The 17,946-nt window shown below is 42.5% G+C and overlaps 1 protein-coding gene across 6 annotated transcripts in view; it reads right to left on the reverse strand.

The window, feature by feature from the left end:
- LOC124799274 (membralin) overlaps positions 1 to 17,946 on the reverse strand; it is a 520,037-nt gene that overhangs the window by 410,655 nt on the left and 91,436 nt on the right. For all 6 annotated transcript variants that reach the window (XM_047262841.1, XM_047262842.1, XM_047262843.1 and 3 more), the window contains exon 5: positions 2,079 to 2,137. In XM_047262841.1, coding sequence (XP_047118797.1) covers positions 2,079 to 2,137 — 59 coding nt within the window. The remainder of the gene's footprint in view (positions 1 to 2,078; positions 2,138 to 17,946) is intronic.

Below are 17,946 nucleotides of genomic sequence, written 5' to 3' on the forward strand. Positions count from 1 at the left end.
TAAACATCTGAAATTTTTAAAAAGTAACCTGTTTCTGATATAATTATACATTGAAATCAGAGAACGATTTTTCTGAATGATGACAAGGCATACTGCTCTCAAAAATTTTAAAAGAGCAGAAATAAGTTGAAGCCTATAGTTGATGATAACAGTATGAATTTAACGCACACCTTCTTCACGAGTATAAAAAATCTACATGTTGTAAGAAGTAAAAGAGTGTTTGTATGTGAGAATGTGCTACACATGACTAAAAGACAGAATAAATCACTAGATCTGCCTTCTCTTACTATCTGAGAAACAAGTAACATGAAATTAGAAGATAAAAGCTCATTAATTTCTCCTCTAACACAATTAAATTTAGTTTTATTATATAACTGTATCCTGCTGCTTGAACCTAGTATTAAATTCTCCGCAAGAGATTCAAAGTAAGTAGAAAATCATCTTACAGAGATTGCTTACTCAAAATTTTACTATGGTTTCTGAAATGATTGCAACTAGTAACACAGCTATTTAATCTTCGGTATAATCTATTGATGAGTCACTGTTTGTTCAAGTGAATGATTATGCTTACACTTACTGGACTTGAAAGTTAGTGTTATTATTGTAACTGGATTGTCACTGTTATTATTTCTTTTAATCATTTTTTGCGTCATAATTCTTTCTCCTCACAATTTTGAATATTGGCAAAAAATACTCATCATCATTTACAATGATTCTTAGTGAAAATGTGACTGAACTAACTTGTTTTAGGAGTTCCAAAATGTGCTTTTTCCAGTTTAAATTCTTATCACTGTGGACACATGAAGATCTTGAAATTTCTACCACATTTTTAATTATCGTACTGTGTGCTATACTTATCATTGATTTAGTGCCTCGAGATGTGCATAACTGCATCTTTTAAAAATTGAGGGTGAATTTTACTTTCCCCATTATCCGTTTTACGTTATCATTAGACCATACAGTTCTTAGTAACATTTCAGGGCATTGTGAGCATTGTTTTGTAACTGTGGCAGGATGGAAAAAAAGTCAAAATGTGTTATGTTACACACGGTTTTAACAAAGTGACATCATTTCCAAGACTTTTGAGAATGTGATGAAATCTGTAAGAGTAACTCACCTTAGTAACTTTAATATCCTCAGCAAATCAGAGTTTGGGTTTCAGAAGAGTTTCTCTACTGAGAATGCCATTTACATGTTCACTCACCAGATTTCACAAGCAGTAAATACCACACTGGTTGGTATTTTTTGTGATCCATCTATGGCATTTGACCATGTGAATCATAGTATTCTCCGTGATAAATAGAAATTTTATGGGACTGATAGTATAGCCAACCAATGGATAATGTCACGGCACTTAATAATTCAACCAGTATAGGCCAGGGACAAAATTCCAACTGGGGCAAATCTTAGGTCCATTTAAACCATCTTCTGCATAATATACAACATGCAGAATTAGATCTTTCGGCAGATGACATTAGTATTGTAATCCAACCATATATACTGATACATAATATATGGTAAACAATGTTCTTGTAAGTATTGTTGGCTGGTTTTCTGAAAATTGTTTCACCCTCAATTTTAAAAAGACGCAGTTATGCACATCTAGAGGCACTAAATCAATGATAAGAATAGCACACGGTACGAAAATAATAAATGTGGTAGAAATTTCAAGATCTTCATGTGTCCAAAGTGGTAAGAATTTAAACTGGAAAAAGCACATTTTGGAACTCCTAAAACAAGTTAGTTCAGTCACATTTTCACTGAGAATCATTGTAAATGATGATGAGTATTTTTTGCCAAATTTCAAAATTATGAGGAGAAAGAATTATGACACACGAAATGATTAAAAGAAATAATAACAGTGACAATCCAGTTACAATAATAACAATAACTTTCAAGTCCAATAAATGTAAGCATAATCATTCACTTGAACAAACAGTGGCTCATCAACAGATTATACTGAAGATTAAATAGGTGTGTTACTGAAGAGAGCTGCTTAGTGAATAGGAGATAACAAATGCTGTACCATTGCTAACATTATTGTTATTTACAGTAAGACTGTTTGAAAATTAATTTACCTTATTAGTGTCAGAAAGGTTGCCATCCCAAGCTGTAGCTGAAATAGCTACGTCACTCCCTGAGAACAAATGAAAATATATGATGAATTATATATTTAAACACACTCTCTCTCTCTCTCTCTCTCTCTCTCTCTCTCTCTCTCTCTCCCTCCCCCTCCCTCCCTCCCCCCTAAAAAAAATGGTTCCCAAAGGCAAAATTTCAGTTTTCAAATGTTAATATCAAACTAAGAAGATGGGAGACTTTAGTAAGTTTACATGAATTGTTTGCCTATGGTCAGCTATATTGTGCTGGCTGAATGCAAATCAAAAATGTTAAAATATGTGTGAACTCCTAAGGGACCAAATTGCTTAGGTCATCGATCCCTAGACTCACACACACTTAAACTAACTTACGCTAAGAACAACACACACACCCATGCCCGAGGGAGGACACGAACCCCCAGCGGGAGTGGCTGTGCAGTCTGTGACATGATGCCTCAAACCACATGGCCATTCCTCGCAGTGGCTGAATGCACAATGTGGGGATGGCAATTTGTCAGGTAGACTGGGCTGATATGTTGGCTCATGTGGGGCAGGTGAGAGAGGAAAGAGGCAGGGAGGGTTTGGGAAGGGTAGCTAACAGCTGGGAAGGAGGTAGCAGGTACGCAAGATAGGAAAGTGGGAGGGAGAAGCAGCAGCTGCATGGTATAGAGATATGACAAAGGCAGCAGAGTTGGTGCATTTGTGCAGCGTGCAATGCTGACAATGTGAGGGAGTGGACTGGGAGGGGGTGACAGAACAGAGGGAGCGGAGACAGTGTGGAAAAGAGTATTGGTGCAGAAAGTTAGTGAAGACTGAGACCAGGAAGATCTCAGGAACACAGGATGTGCTGCATGGATAAATCCCCTGTACATAGTTCAGGAACGCTTTGCTGGGAGGGGGGAAAGATCCAGATGGTATGAGTTGTGAAGCAGACATTGAAACTGAGCATGCTGTGCTCAGCAGCACAATGTTTCTCTTGGCCACAGTTGGCAGTTGGCCATTTCTTCTAATAGACAGCTGGTTGGCAGCCATGTCCACATAAAATGCTATGTAACAATTGCAGCAGAGCTGATATGTAACATGGTTGCTTTCACAAATGGAACCTGCCTCTGTTGGGAAAGGAATGCCTTCAACATGGCTGGAGTAGAATGTGCTCAGTGGCCGACTTGAGCAGGTCTTACACCTGAGTTTTCCACAGGGAAATGACCCACTACCTCATTCCTTATTGTTGTTGTTGTTGTTGTTGTGGTCTTCAGTCCTGAGACTGGTTTAATGCAGCTCTCCATGCTACTCTATCCTGTGCAAGCTTCTTTATCTCCCAGTACCTACTGCAGCCTACATCCTTCTGAATCTGCTTAGTGTATTCATCTCTTGGTCTCCTTCTACGATTTTTACTCTCCACGCTGCCCTCCAATATTAAATTGATGATCCCTCAATGTCTCAGAAAATGTCCTACCAACCAGTCTCTTCTTCTAGTCAAGTTGTGCCACAAGCTCCTCTTCTCCCCAATTCTATTCAATACCTCATCATTAGTTATGTGATCTACCTATCTATTCTTCAGCATTCTTCTGTAGCACCACATTTTGAAAGCTTCTATTCTCTTCTTGTCCAAACTATTTATCGTCCAAGTTTCACTTCCATACATGGCTACACTCCATACAAATGCTCTCAGAAACTACTTCCTGACACTTAAACCTATACTCGATGTTAACAAATTTATCTTCTTCAGAAACGCTTTCCTTGCCATTGCCAGTCTACATTTTATATCCTCTCTACTTCGACCATCATTAGTTATTTTGCTCCACAAATAGCAAAACTCCTTTACTACTTTAAGTGTCTCATTTCCTAATCTAATTCCCTCAGCATCACCCGACTTAATTTGACTACATTCCATTATCCTCATTTCGCTTTTGTTGATGTTCATCTTATACCCTCCTTTCAAGACACTTTCCATTCCGTTCAACTGCTCTTCCAAGTCCTTCACTGTCTGACAGAATTACAATGTCATTAGCGAACCTCAAAGTTTTTATTTCTTCTCCATGGATTTTAATACCTACTCCGAACTTTTCTTTTGTTTCCTTTACTGCTTGCTCAATATACAGATTGAATAACATCGGGGATAGGCTACAACCCTGTCTTACTCCCTTCCCAACCACTCTTTCCCTTTCATACCCCTCGACTCTTATAACTGCCATCTGGTTTCTGTAAAAATTGTAAATAGCCTTTCGCTCTCTGTATTTTACCCCTGCCACCTTCAGAATTTGAAAGAGAGTATTCCAATCAACATTGTCAAAAACTTTCTCTAAGTCTACATATGCTAGAAATGTAGGTTTGCCTTTCCTTAATCTTTCTTCTAAGATACTTAATCCTTATACATCTAATCAATTGCATACTCACACATAAGTACTCCTTCTTTGGAGAAAAGATAAATAAACAAACCTGTGGCACAATCATGGGCACTAGCATGGCACCCTCCTACATCAATCTGTTTATGAGCTGGCGGGAGAAAACCTTCCTAGTGTCCCAAAACCCCTTGTCTGGTTCAGGTTCACTGATGATATTTTCATGATGACATTATCACCAACCAGCTGTCCACCAAGATTAATGGCCACACCAAACTGTACCATTATATAGTACAGTCTCTACTTTATCAACAATTCAAATACTTCTCTATTTGTTAGATCAACCAGTGCTACTGTTGTAATTATCATTTACTTCTCATTACCATTTTTGATTCCCTCTCTTACTCACATTTTTTCGCTCCAATGTTGTTCATTCTACCTTATCTAGTTCAGGAAACTGGCCCATACCAAAATCCTGTTCTATTCATTTTGCCTGATATCTTGGCATCATACTTTCTGTCTCTCATAACAGATTTGGCATAAAAATCACCATCCCTGGATGTCATCTACCCTTTCTCAAGGACAGATGAGCTTAGCAGTATTGATTTCCACATGGTACAGCGAAGGAGACAGACACATGCAAACACTTTACTCCTAGATTTCAGACACCCCCACTTGGAAGTAGAATTACATCTCAGCAGAGTGTTGCGTTGAGTTATGAATCGGAAGTTCTTGCTTTCCCTGTTTTGATTTAATGGCAGCCAGAGCTGGATGCTGGTGGCGCTTAACTGAAAACCTGCATCCTTACTGATAAGACTGTCCACCATACAGATTTGTCTGGCCTCCTTAACAACGTAATCCCAGAAAGATGCAACCGCAGCCAGAGATGGCTGAGCACAGGCCAGAGACTAAGTCCCGTTCAAGGTCACACAGTAACTTACGCGTGACAAAGCGTGCACACAACATGCATAAGTGGATCAATGTTTTTGTATTTAAAAAAAAAAAAAATCACGGGAGATAAGGAAACGACATAAGGAACTTTATTTTATTTCTGTAGTAATGAGTGAGATCACCCACTACTTTAATTTTTGCACAATTACCTCCACCTGTAACAAAAATACAGGCAGATTCACGCTTACTTATTTTGCGATGATTCCTTGTGTGAAGAACCAACAGCATCGAAGCCATATAACAAGACTGGTGCTATATAAGTGACGTTTGTCAGAAGACGGCGTCACTCGTCGAGCAGCTGCACGAGCAACAGCACTGAGACAGACTTATGATGCCATGTTACTACAGGAGGAGAAGACGTTCTCGTCTAACAGTTTATTAAGCTGTAGATGATGTTGGATTGAATGCTCAACCAGTAGGTGGACAACAGTTTTTGCACAGCCCTTCAGTGTTTTGTGGAGCTGTGTTTAATTTTACTTTGGATAACCTTGAAGCAAATGATCATGGAAATTGTTGGGTGACCATAGCTATTGTGCCGTATCCAATAAACGGTTAGAAATGATTTAAATTAAGAAGATTTCATTTACATAACAAGAGGTTGTAGGCAATGTGAATGAAATTCTTACTGCAAGTTTTAAGTATCTAACATGTTTGACACTGTTACTTTTCAGACTTTTCCTGAAATATATGTTGCAAATAAACTTCTCAGCCGGATTGTATTACGTAAATCCCACAATACCTCATTGATGCAACTGCCCAACATCTCTGGATGGTGATAGTTGCTGTTGTCACTGCTGCAAGATGCGACTGATTATAATCGCATGGCAGTATCAACATTTACCAGGGTAGGGGCAGACAATATGCGTGTGTGGGAAGAAATTCGCAGTTGGAGGAAAGCGGTGCACCTAGTGCCCCCTGCTGGAAGCTGCACAACAGCGTTCCGCGTGTGCACTGTGGGCAACAGCTGTGTCGCCAGACTCTCTTTCACTTGGAAGTTGAATTAAATCTCGGCAGAGCGTTGCGTTGAGTCATGAATCGGAAGTTCTTGTTTTCCCTGTTTTGATTTAATGGCAGCCAGAGCTGGATGCTAGTTGGCGCTTAACTGAAAACCTGCATCCTTATTGATAAGACTGTCAACCATACTCAACCATACAGATTTGTCTGGCATCCTTAACAACATAGTCTCAGAAAGATGAAGCTGGAGACAGAAATCCCATCTGTTCGTAAAACATGCGAGCCCCTTATCCAGGCAATGCTCTGCCACCACTTATTTAACAGATTGCCCCAGACATGTACGACGATGGTGTTCGACGCAATGTTCGTGCACGGTTCGGCATGTCTGACCAATATAAGAATTTCCACTTCGGCATGGGACCTTATACACACACCACATTTTCTAAGGCCAAGGTCATCTTTGACCAAGCACAAAAAATTCCTCAATTTTGCTGGTAGCCAAAAAACACACTTGATGTCATACCTTTTGAGGATTCTGTCTATTATTGAAGACATGCCACCAAAATAATGCAAGGACCCCGTTGCAATGGGTGCCTCTGCATCTCCATTTACATCACTGCTTTGAATTTGCTTAGAATGGAATGCATGGCATATCTGTCTATCAGAGTAGCCATTCTGTTGCAATACCATTCTTAGATGTTGTAGCTTAGCAGGAAGACTGTCGGCATCTGAGACCGCATGTGCTCTATGTGCCAAAGAGCATAACACAGTCCACATTATACAGGGTGATGACAACTTGTGTTCTGCAAAGATAGCTCCGTGTGTATTGGTTTATGATAAACACTATGTCCCACTTTATCATCGGCTTATCTTCTGACCATAACATGCAGGAATGGTACGATGCCATCTTTTTCCACATTCATTGTGAACTGTATATTCGGATGGAGTGAATTCAGATGCCGAAGAAACACTGGTAATGTCTATATTCCAGGAGGCCACATCACAAATGTATTGTCTACACACTGCCAGAAGCAGGAAGGTTTGAAACTTGCTGACTGCAGTGCTTTCTCCTCAAAGTCTTTCACAAAACAGTTGGCCATCAAGGAAAACAGAGGACTTCCCATGGTGACACTGTCCACTTGTTCAAAATAATGGCCACTGAATAAGAAATAAGTTGAGGTAACCATATGTTTAACCAATGCCACTATGACTTTCTCAAACTGGCTGTGGATAAGCTCTAACGAGTCCTGCAGAGGTTCTTTCATAAATAAAGTTGCAATGTCAAAGCCAATCGAAAGATCCTGCAGTTGTAACTTAGGGTCTTCAGGTGGCCCACGAAGTCCTCTGAATTCTGGATACAGTGGTCACACTTGCCTATGAGATGTCCCAACAGTGTAGTAAGATGTTTGGCCAGAAAATAGGTAGTAGCTCCAATGTTGCTCACTACTGGGTGAAGAGGAGACCCATTCTTATGTATCTTTGGTAGGCCATACAGTCTTTAGGGAACTGCAGCCTGTTGACGTAGCTCTTAATGACTGTCAAAGGAACAGAGCTCTTCTTCAGAAGGTCTTATGTTTTTCACTAGATATTGTCAGTCAGATCCTCTCTTAGCTTTGGATAAACAGGATCATTGAGTTGCGCCTCCGTCTTGCTGTTGTATTTAGTTTGCGAGAGGATGGTGATGTTCCCCTTGTTGGTAAGTAAAATGATCAGTTGTTTGTCCGCCCTTAAGTCTCACAGAGCCTTCCTTTCAGCTGAGCTGATGTTAAACTTTCTTGGTGGAATGCATGGCATATCTTTCTATCCTGTAGAGTTATCAGATGTGACTTTTCAGGCTTTCCCATTGGGTCTGCTGCAAATACATTTCTCAGGTTTGCTGCCAGATTGTATTGTGTAAATCCAACAATATTTCATCACAGCAATTGTTCAACATCTTCAGGTGGTGGTGGTGGTTGCTGCTGTCACTGCTGCAAGATGCAAATGATGATAATCGTGTGGTGGTGTCGAAATTTATAAGGCCGGGAGCAGACAATACACATGTGAGGGAAGATGCTTGCAGTTGGAGGAACATGGTGCTCTTAGTGCCCCCTGCTGGAAGCCGCAGAAAGGCCTTCCGCACATGTGCTGTGGGCAATAACTGTGCTGCCAGATGCTCCTGTGGTTGAAAATTGAATTAAATCTCAGCAGAGTGTTGCCTTAAGTCATGAATCAGAAGTTCTTGTTATCCCTGTTTTGATTTAATGGCAGCTAGTGCTGGATTCCAACCCGCATCCCTGTTAAGATTATCCACAGCGTGGATCTGTATGGCCTCCCTAAAACGCAGGGTCCTCTGTCTCCTATGGCGGCCAACTACACTCCTGGAAATTGAAATAAGAACACCGTGAATTCATTGTCCCAGGAAGGGGAAACTTTATTGACACATTCCTGGGGTCAGATACATCACATGATCACACTGACAGAACCACAGGCACATAGACACAGGCAACAGAGCATGCACAATGTTGGCACTAGTACAGTGTATATCCACCTTTCGCAGCAATGCAGGCTGCTATTCTCCCATGGAGACGATCGTAGAGATGCTGGATGTAGTCCTGTGGAACGGCTTGCCATGCCATTTCCACCTGGCACCTCAGTTGGACCAGCATTCGTGCTGGACGTGCAGACCTCGTGAGACGACGCTTCATCCAGTCCCAAACATGCTCAATGGGGGACAGATCCGGAGATCTTGCTGGCCAGGGTAGTTGACTTACACCTTCTAGAGCACGTTGGGTGGCACGGGATACATGCGGACGTGCATTGTCCTGTTGGAACAGCAAGTTCCCTTGCCGGTCTAGGAATGGTAGAACGATGGGTTCGATGACGGTTTGGATGTACCGTGCACTATTCAGTGTCCCCTCGACGATCAGCAGTGGTGTACGGCCAGTGTAGGAGATCGCTCCCCACACCATGATGCCGGGTGTTGGCCCTGTGTGCCTCGGTCGTATGCAGTCCTGATTGTGGCACTCACCTGCACGGCGCCAAACACGCATACGACCATCATTGGCACCAAGGCAGAAGCGACTCTCATCGCTGAAGACGACAAGTCTCCATTCGTCCCTCCATTCACACCTGTCGCGACACCACTGGAGGCGGGCTGCACGATGTTGGGGCGTGAGCGTAAGACGGCGTAACGGTGTGCGGGACCGTAGCCCAGCTTCATGGAGACGGTTGCGAATGGTCCTCGCCGATACCCCAGGAGCAACAGTGTCCCTAATTTGCTGGGAAGTGGCGGTGCGGTCCCCTACGGCACTGCGTAGGATCCTACGGTCTTGGCGTGCATCCGTGCGTCGCTGCGGTCCGGTCCCAGGTCGACGGGCACGTGCACCTTCCACCGACCACTGGCGACAACATCGATGTACTGTGGAGACCTCATGCCCCACGTGTTGAGCAATTCGGCGGTATGTCCACCCGGCCTCCCGCATGCCCACTATACGCCCTCGCTCAAAGTCCGTCAACTGCACATACGGTTCACGTCCACGCTGTCGCGGCATGCTACCAGTGTTAAAGACTGCGATGGAGCTCCGTATGCCACGGCAAACTGGCCGACACTGACGGCGGCGGTGCACAAATGCTCCGCAGCTAGCGCCATTCGACGACCAACACCGCGGTTCCTGGTGTGTCCGCTGTGCCGTGCGTGTCATCATTGCTTGTACAGCCCTCTCGCAGTGTCCGGAGCAAGTATGGTGGGTCTGACACACCGGTGTCAATGTGTTCTTTTTTCCATTTCCAGGAGTGTATTTTATGGAAGACTTTGAGAAGAAAGCACTGCAGTAAGCAAGTCAACACATTTGTGGTGTGGCCTCACAGAATAGAGACATTACCTGTGTTTATTCAGCATCTGAACTTGCTCCATCCAAAGGTACAGTTCACAATGGATGTGGAAAAAAATGGCATCGTAACATTCCTGGATGTCATGGTCAAAAGAAAAGTCAATAATACAATGGGACATAGCACGTATCGTAAACCAATACACACGGAGCTATCTTTGCAGGCCAAAGTTGTCACCACCCTACATAATGAGGTGCTGTATTACGCTCTTTGGCACATAGAGCACATGTGATCTCAGATGCAGACAGTCTTCCTGCTAAGCTACAACACCTAAGAATGGTATTGCAACAGAATGGCTACTCTGACAGACAGATACACCATGCATTCCATTCTAAGCAAATTCAAAGCAGGGATGTAAATGAAGATGTAGAGGCACCCATTGTAATGGGGCCCTTGCATTATTTTGGTGGCATGTCTTCAATAATGGAAAGAATCCTCAAAAGGCATGACATCAAGTGTGTTTTTTGGCTACCAGCAAAATTGAGGAACTTATTGTGCTTGGTCAAAGACGACCTTGGCCTTAGGAAATGTGGTGTGTGTATAAGGTCCCACACCAATGTGGGCAAACACAGTGAACCATGCAAGAATGTTGCGTCTAACACCATCGTCATACATGCCAGGTGGCAACATGATAAATCAGCAACATGATAAATCAGTGGTGGCAAAGCATTGCCTCGACATGGGGCATCACATGTTTTATGAAAATATAGAAATTTTATCCCCAGTTTCATCTTTCTGGGATTGTGTTGTTAAGGAGGCCACACAAATCCATACAGCAGACAATCTTATCAATAGGGATGCAAGTTTTTAATTAAATGCCACCTGGAATCCAGCTCTGGCTGCCATTAAATCAAAACGGGGAAAACAAGAACTTCTGATTCATGATTCGATGCAAAACATAGCTGAAATTTAATTCAGCTCTCAACTGCAGGAGTGTCAGGCAGCACTGTCATTGCCCGCAGTGCATGTGTGGAAGGCCCTTGTATGGCTCCCAGCAGGGGGCAATACAAGAGCCACTTTCCTCCAACTGCAAGCGTCTTCTCGCACATGCATATTGCCTTCTCCTGGCCTGATAAATTTTGACATCGCTGCGGGATTATCATCAGTCATATGTTGCAGAAGTGATAGTAGTAACTACCACCATCTGAAGGTGTTGAGCAGTTGCATCGATGAAACATTGTGGGATTTACACAATACAGTCCGGTGACAAACCTGAGAAGTATATTTGCATGTTTGACAATACTGAATCTTCCGCAAAGCTGTAATTCAGGGGAAAATGTTTGAAAATTTTACTACAGCTATGTTTGAGAAAGCAATGACACATTATTTGAAACATTTTTTTTGTCTTCACAACTGAAAACTGCTGTTTGTTGGAATTACGTCAACTGTTTAACAAACTATTTATCTGGGATTACATGTGTAATTTCGTTTTATGTGGGTGATAGTAGTGTTGTTGGATATTCAAATGGTATTTTTCTACATAAGCAAATTATTGGTTAATATGGTTTCCTATACTGAGATGTATCTGAGAAGAGTCTGTGGAATGAGAGAAATGTTTTTATTGTTTCTCACACAAGCACATTGTAATTACATGGTTATTGTGTAACTGCTTTCAAATTACAGGATTTGAAGTAATTGTGATTTTTTAAATTAATTAATTTGTTTTATTATTCTGGCTGTGGTGGTGTATGATTCTTTCATAGTCACAGGAAAGTGTGTGCCTTTGGGTTTTTCTTATCAACTGAGAACATTTACAAGCTTTCCAGTAATTTGACTATTAATGGAAGTGGTTTGCCTCATGGTAGCTCATTTGAACTAAAATTAGGCATTGTGAAGTTTAGGCAGAAAAATTACTTTTTCTGCTAAGCCACCACACCACCGTAAATTTAGCCCTCAAAAAATATGCATTCAGTTTTGTTTCTGCATCTGACTAATTCACTTCAGTGTCTGCTTCACAACAATTTTTACTTTTTCTTTCTCCAGATCAAATTTCACTATCAGACACAGCGCACTGATTGGCTACTTGCAAATGTCTAGTCAGTTGTTCCACCAGTTATCATGTTCATCGAGGCAGTGCTAAAGTCTCTCTTCAAGCAGCTGAAGGCTCTTACAGTTGGTATCGCAAACTTGTCAGCCACACTACCTATGCAAGATTCCATGACATCGCCTCACCCGCCTTTCTTTCCCCCTTACAATGATGTGGCCAAAGACTTGGAGACTTACTAGAAGCAGCTTCAGCAACACTACCTTGCTTTTGATGTTACTGAGCCACATGTGTAAGGCTTTGTTCCTTCCTTGGATTTATCACCAGATTTACCAGTTGTGGTGCCAGTTAGCCACACTCCAGGAACTAGTGTCACTTTTGTTCGATGTTATGTATAAGTTGTTGTCCAATTATTACCATGAGCACACGAATGTCAATGGAGAGTTCTATTGCTGTCAAGAACCGCCCCACCAGATCCTATTGGGCTTGAGTGGCCACACTCAACAGCCTTAGTCACAAATGCTAGTTTGTTGCTCATGAACATCAGAATTCCTCTGCTGATTCTATGGCCTATCATTTGGTTGGCTCCAGACAAGAAGGTGCATCAACATTCATTACACTGCCAGAATCTATCTTTGGCTGAAGTGTTGAGTACTGCTCAATCTTTCGAGGTATCTCATGCAGCTGCTGATCAGATTGAGGCTTGGTGTGATGTTGCCACGGTGGCTCCTTTTCCTCTTTGTCGGGTGTTGGTTAGGTCTCTGAGGAAGAAGGGCAGCTACATGGACCTTTACAAACACAGCCTCAGCATCCGTTCTGGGCAAAAATGTGCAAAACAACAACAACAGCAGCAACAGCAGCAGCAGCAGCAGCAGCACTCAGCACCCCCATCTTACCCACACTGTTTCGTGCAACACACAGGATCACTTGCTCTGAGCGCTGGGCGACTTGCAACAACGGTAAGAAAAATGTAGCGTCTCTCTGCCATTTCAAGTCCTCTCCTGCAGATATGGACGCGGGTGTTAATTGTGTGTCTCCAGTGCTTATGATTCATAACAAACTGGTTGTCAAAGTGTGATTGATAGGCAAAGTGCTCAGAGTACAAGCGGATACAGGTGCACCCATGAATTTTCTGAACTTACAAACTTATGTGGATTTGGGATCTCCAGCATTGTCTCCAGTTACTCAGCTTTTGGTCAGTTATGATAAACAACATATTCCAGTTCTGAGGCAATTTACAGCTCCTACTATGTATAAATCTGTGGTTCACTCCTCGAGTTTTTTGGTAGTGGGTGATGCTGGTACCACAGATTTGTTTGGTCTGGATGTTTTCAATCATTTTGTTTTCCATTTAAGATATAGTGCACCTTGTTACCGAAGAGGTCCCTTATCAGCAGTTAGACTGTCTGTAATCTGAGTTCTCAGGCCACCCTCTCCCCTCCCCAGGTGGGTTAGGTTGTGCCACTAATTTTGTGATCCATATTACCCTGAAACCTATCGCACAGCTGTGCTTTTTCCGGGCACACCCTATTCCAGTGGTCTATTACCCCCCCCCCCCCCCCCCCCGCCCCCACCTTGTGAATGTTACCGAATTGTCAGTTTTGCTTCTGTGACAACTTTAAAATTTCCGTTAATGCACAGTCTATAATTGACTCATTGACACCTACCATTCGCCCCATCAGAACAAATTGTTCCCCAAATTCACCAGGTCTCAGTTTTTCTCTAAAATTGATTTACCTGAAGCCTATTTACAGGTTCCATTGGACAAGGATTTGAAAAGGCTCCTTGTGATTGACACACACTTCGTGTTGTATCAGTAACTGTGTCTCCAGTTCAGCGTGGCTAGTGTCCCTGCAATTTCTCAGCATTTTCTAGAACAACTGACAGAGCCTGTTCCAGAGTACATCAACCATCCTGATAACAGTGTCATGGTAGGTCTTTCCACGGAAGAGCACTTACGCTCCTTGTTCACGGTCTTACACACCACAAGGTTGAAGTGCAACTTGCCCAAGTTCCACTTTTTTCAGCCGTCCATTGTGTATTTGGGGTTTCAGGTTTCTTAGGATGGTGTAAAGCCTTTACGTCGTCATGTCGCCATTGTCACAGCTCTGCCTCACCTTCCAATGTCATTTTTAGGGAAAATTGCCTAATATCACAAATTCCTTCCAAGTGTGGCAACATTGACCCACCCTCTCCACAAATTGCCTCACCAGAGCATTCCTTTTTGGTGGACGTCAGCCTGCAAGCATGCATTCAAGCTTTTGAAATCAAAGCTACGATCTGCTGTTTGTTTGGCTTCTTCCAACCTGACCACCCCCTCATCTTGGCTACAGACGCCTCTCAGTATGACCTTGGGATCAGTCTTGCACATTGCTATGAGGATGTCTGCAAACATCGAACAGCTCACATGACAAAAACACTCAACTTCTATGGGCAGTGCTATTCCCCAGTTGAAAAGGAAGCACTTGTGATCATCTATGCCCTCAAAAAGTTCCATATGTTCCTGCACAGGTGTAACTTCAACCTCATTACTGACCACAAGCCCTTGGTTTTGTTGTTTAATCCTTCTGCTTTGCTGCCCTACAAAGCAGCACGTCTCCTCCAGCACTGGGCCTTGTTTCTGTCTCACTACAACAATGAAATACTTTTCCAGTCTACTGTGCAGCATGGTGAGGTCAGATCCTACCATCACTCAGGATGAGCTCCTTTGTCTTCACTTAGATGTGGAGGCACAACATAGAGTGGAAGAGTTTCCTACTGCAGGCTTCCAGACTTCAGCTGCTTTGCTGCTGATCTGGTTCTACACTATGTTGTTAACCTTGTTCAGGATAGCTGACTGGACAGGCCTTCAGGCGAAGGCTTTCGATCCTTTGCATAACTATTTTGCCCTCCATCACCATCTTTCTGTGTTTGATCGATTGTTCTCTTAGCTATGGATGGGGGTGCCAACCAAGGTTGTGAACCTGGCAGTCCTACAGCGAGATCAGCTGCAGCTCCAACATCTGGAACATTGGAGGGATCTCTCATGACAAGCCACTGGCCTGTTGACATGTGTTTTGGCCCGACATCAATGGTGACATTATGTGTGCTGTTGCAGCCTCCTCTCAGTGAGGTACGCAACAAGCAGAGCTGCGGGTGATGCGCTCTCTGTGGCCCACATGACAGTGTCCATGGGAACAGATCAATGTTGATTTCACGGGTCATTTTATAAATTCTTACTAGTCATTGGTTGCCAATGCTTTCTCAAAATTTGTTTATGTTATCTGCCTTTCTTCCAAATCAGCTGTGGCTATGGTTTCCACAATTTGTCTAAGACCCTCCACAATTTCTGCACCCATCAAGGTATTTGTCCACGTGACTGCTCTCCATTACATGCTCATTCTAATGGCGAGGTGGAATGGCTAGTCTGCATGATCAAGGTTCAAATGAAGTACGTCATGGACTCTTCCACAGTCGATGCCTTGATGCACTTCTTGAATTCTACAAGTTTGTGTTAGTGGAGGATCAGAGTATGGTCGAAATGCACCATGACAGGGTGTATACATGGACAAGGAAAAAAAATTCCCGGTTTTTTTCCCGGATTTCCCGGGTGAAAAAAATGGTTCAAATGGCTCTGAGCACTATGGGACTTAACGTCTATGGTCATCAGTCCCCTAGAACTTAGAACTACTTAAACCTAACTAACCTAAGGACATCACACAACACTCAGTCATCACGAGGCAGAGAAAATCCCTGACCCCGCTGGGAATCGAACCTGGGATTCCCGGGTGAAAATACAATTTTTCCATGTTAAGTGAAAGTATACTTTTCCTCGGCACCGTAAAACTTATAAATCCTTTGAATGTTTATGGTTTTTTTACACAGACGTAGAATTTGCCGGCACTTTAGAAAACGAAACCCAGGGGGAAAAAAACACGTTTTGGAAAGATCTTTGATGTGCATCAACATCTGCACTGCTTTTGTTCGTGTTACGGAGGTATAAATTCGAATTCCACCAAACACTGCATATTACTTTCCGATGCAAATAAATCAAGATTGCGACGCGCTTTTGTAAGCCAGTCATAGCTCATGTCACGTGATCTAGCCAGCTGATGACAGCATAGGACACATGATGTAGTCAACCAATAGCAAGATCACTCTTAAGTAGCGCGAACACACAAAAAAGAAAAGTTAATGGTTTAAATTAATATATATAGTGTAGCTACAAGAAAAACAAAGCTTTCATAAATAATATTGGTCTCGAAGACTAATAAGGTGCAAGAGAAGCTAAGCTTCCACATATAATGCTGATCTTTTTGCGCGTGTTACACTTTAAGATACATCACACAAATGTGGCAGTAAAATGTTTAATAACGACATAAATGTCTGCTCTTCTGGGCTCGAAATCCTTCTAAATGTATCGTCTTCAATGAGTTGATTTTTATATGAGAGTCAAACGCTCTGTCATTCATAGTACATTCTCGCACATAGATTACCTTGCATAAAAGGAAATTTACTTTGAAAGTAATTCAAACCACCATTCGCAATATTTTCCCGCGACCTGTTAGAAATTGGTTTGTTTCAGCAGTTGCCAGAGAGCGCCAGATAACAGGCGTCGTCGCGCTTGGTCAGCTACGACGACGTAGGAAGCCCTTATGTTCGTACGTGTAGAACATTAAAAGATCTTACATTATGTCATAAAAAATACAAGGCATCAGAGAATACTCAGAGAGCATCGGAATTTCGTGAACCCAACTAAAATGCATAATTCAGCTTATAGTGCACACTCGCATGTCCAGATTCGGATGTAAATTTTCTTGAGTACCAGTACTGTATTATCTCATGTTTGGTTCTTCATTATGGCATAATGCTATACGAGCTATAAGTTGGAAAACGTGCAATTGAAATGCAGCAGACAGTTGAAACTAGCCAACAGTGTGAAATTAAACACTTCATTTCAAATAAATTTACTGCCTCACCGCAAAATATTAATAAAAGCCAAATCTCTTTAGCAAACTGACAAAAATAACTTCATTGTTCTGCAAGGCGATTAATGCTTGACTGTCATAAAGGTGGAAATAAAACCTGAAACTAACAACATATTTTAGCCTTCCGTAATTATGCGAACGTATTTTAATTCATTTGGTAGCTCCCGGCCACAGAAATCCGCTTTGTTTTCATTTAATGTGAGAGCAATAAACGAAGAGGAAACAGCAAAATCACTAAACGTAAACACAGGTCACGTGGAGACTACCCACCTCCCCACTACAACTCAGACTGCTCTGTGCATCAGCCCTGGATCTAAGATATTTCCGAACCACAGCAATTTCGATAGTGGCACCCAGCGATACAGTAATATCCTTCATTAGAATATTGGTTCTTACCAGTAAAAATCACAAAAATTTAACTGGTAACTAAAACAATGAAAAATTCCCGGAATTCTAAAAAATTCCCGGGTTTTTCCCGGTTTTCTCCTGGACGAAAAAATTCACGGGTTTTTCCCGGATCTCCCAGATGTCCCGATCGTATACACCCTGCATGATCACCATCTACGCATCCTCCTCCATCTGCTCATGCCACTCAACTAACATATGCCAGCGCAGCACTTATCACAGTTCACTCTGGGCTGCATGGTCTGTGCTCGAGGATTCAGTCGCCAACCGAAGTGCATCCCAGCCATAGTCCACACCTGCCGTGGCCACCCCCATCACCATGATCAGCTGCATCCTCACTCTATGGTGAGAGCTGTGCGTCTGCCGACATCTTCTCC

This window comes from Schistocerca piceifrons, chromosome 5 (genome assembly GCF_021461385.2).
Source record: "Schistocerca piceifrons isolate TAMUIC-IGC-003096 chromosome 5, iqSchPice1.1, whole genome shotgun sequence".
In the NCBI taxonomy this organism is placed as follows: Eukaryota; Metazoa; Arthropoda; class Insecta; order Orthoptera; family Acrididae; genus Schistocerca; species Schistocerca piceifrons.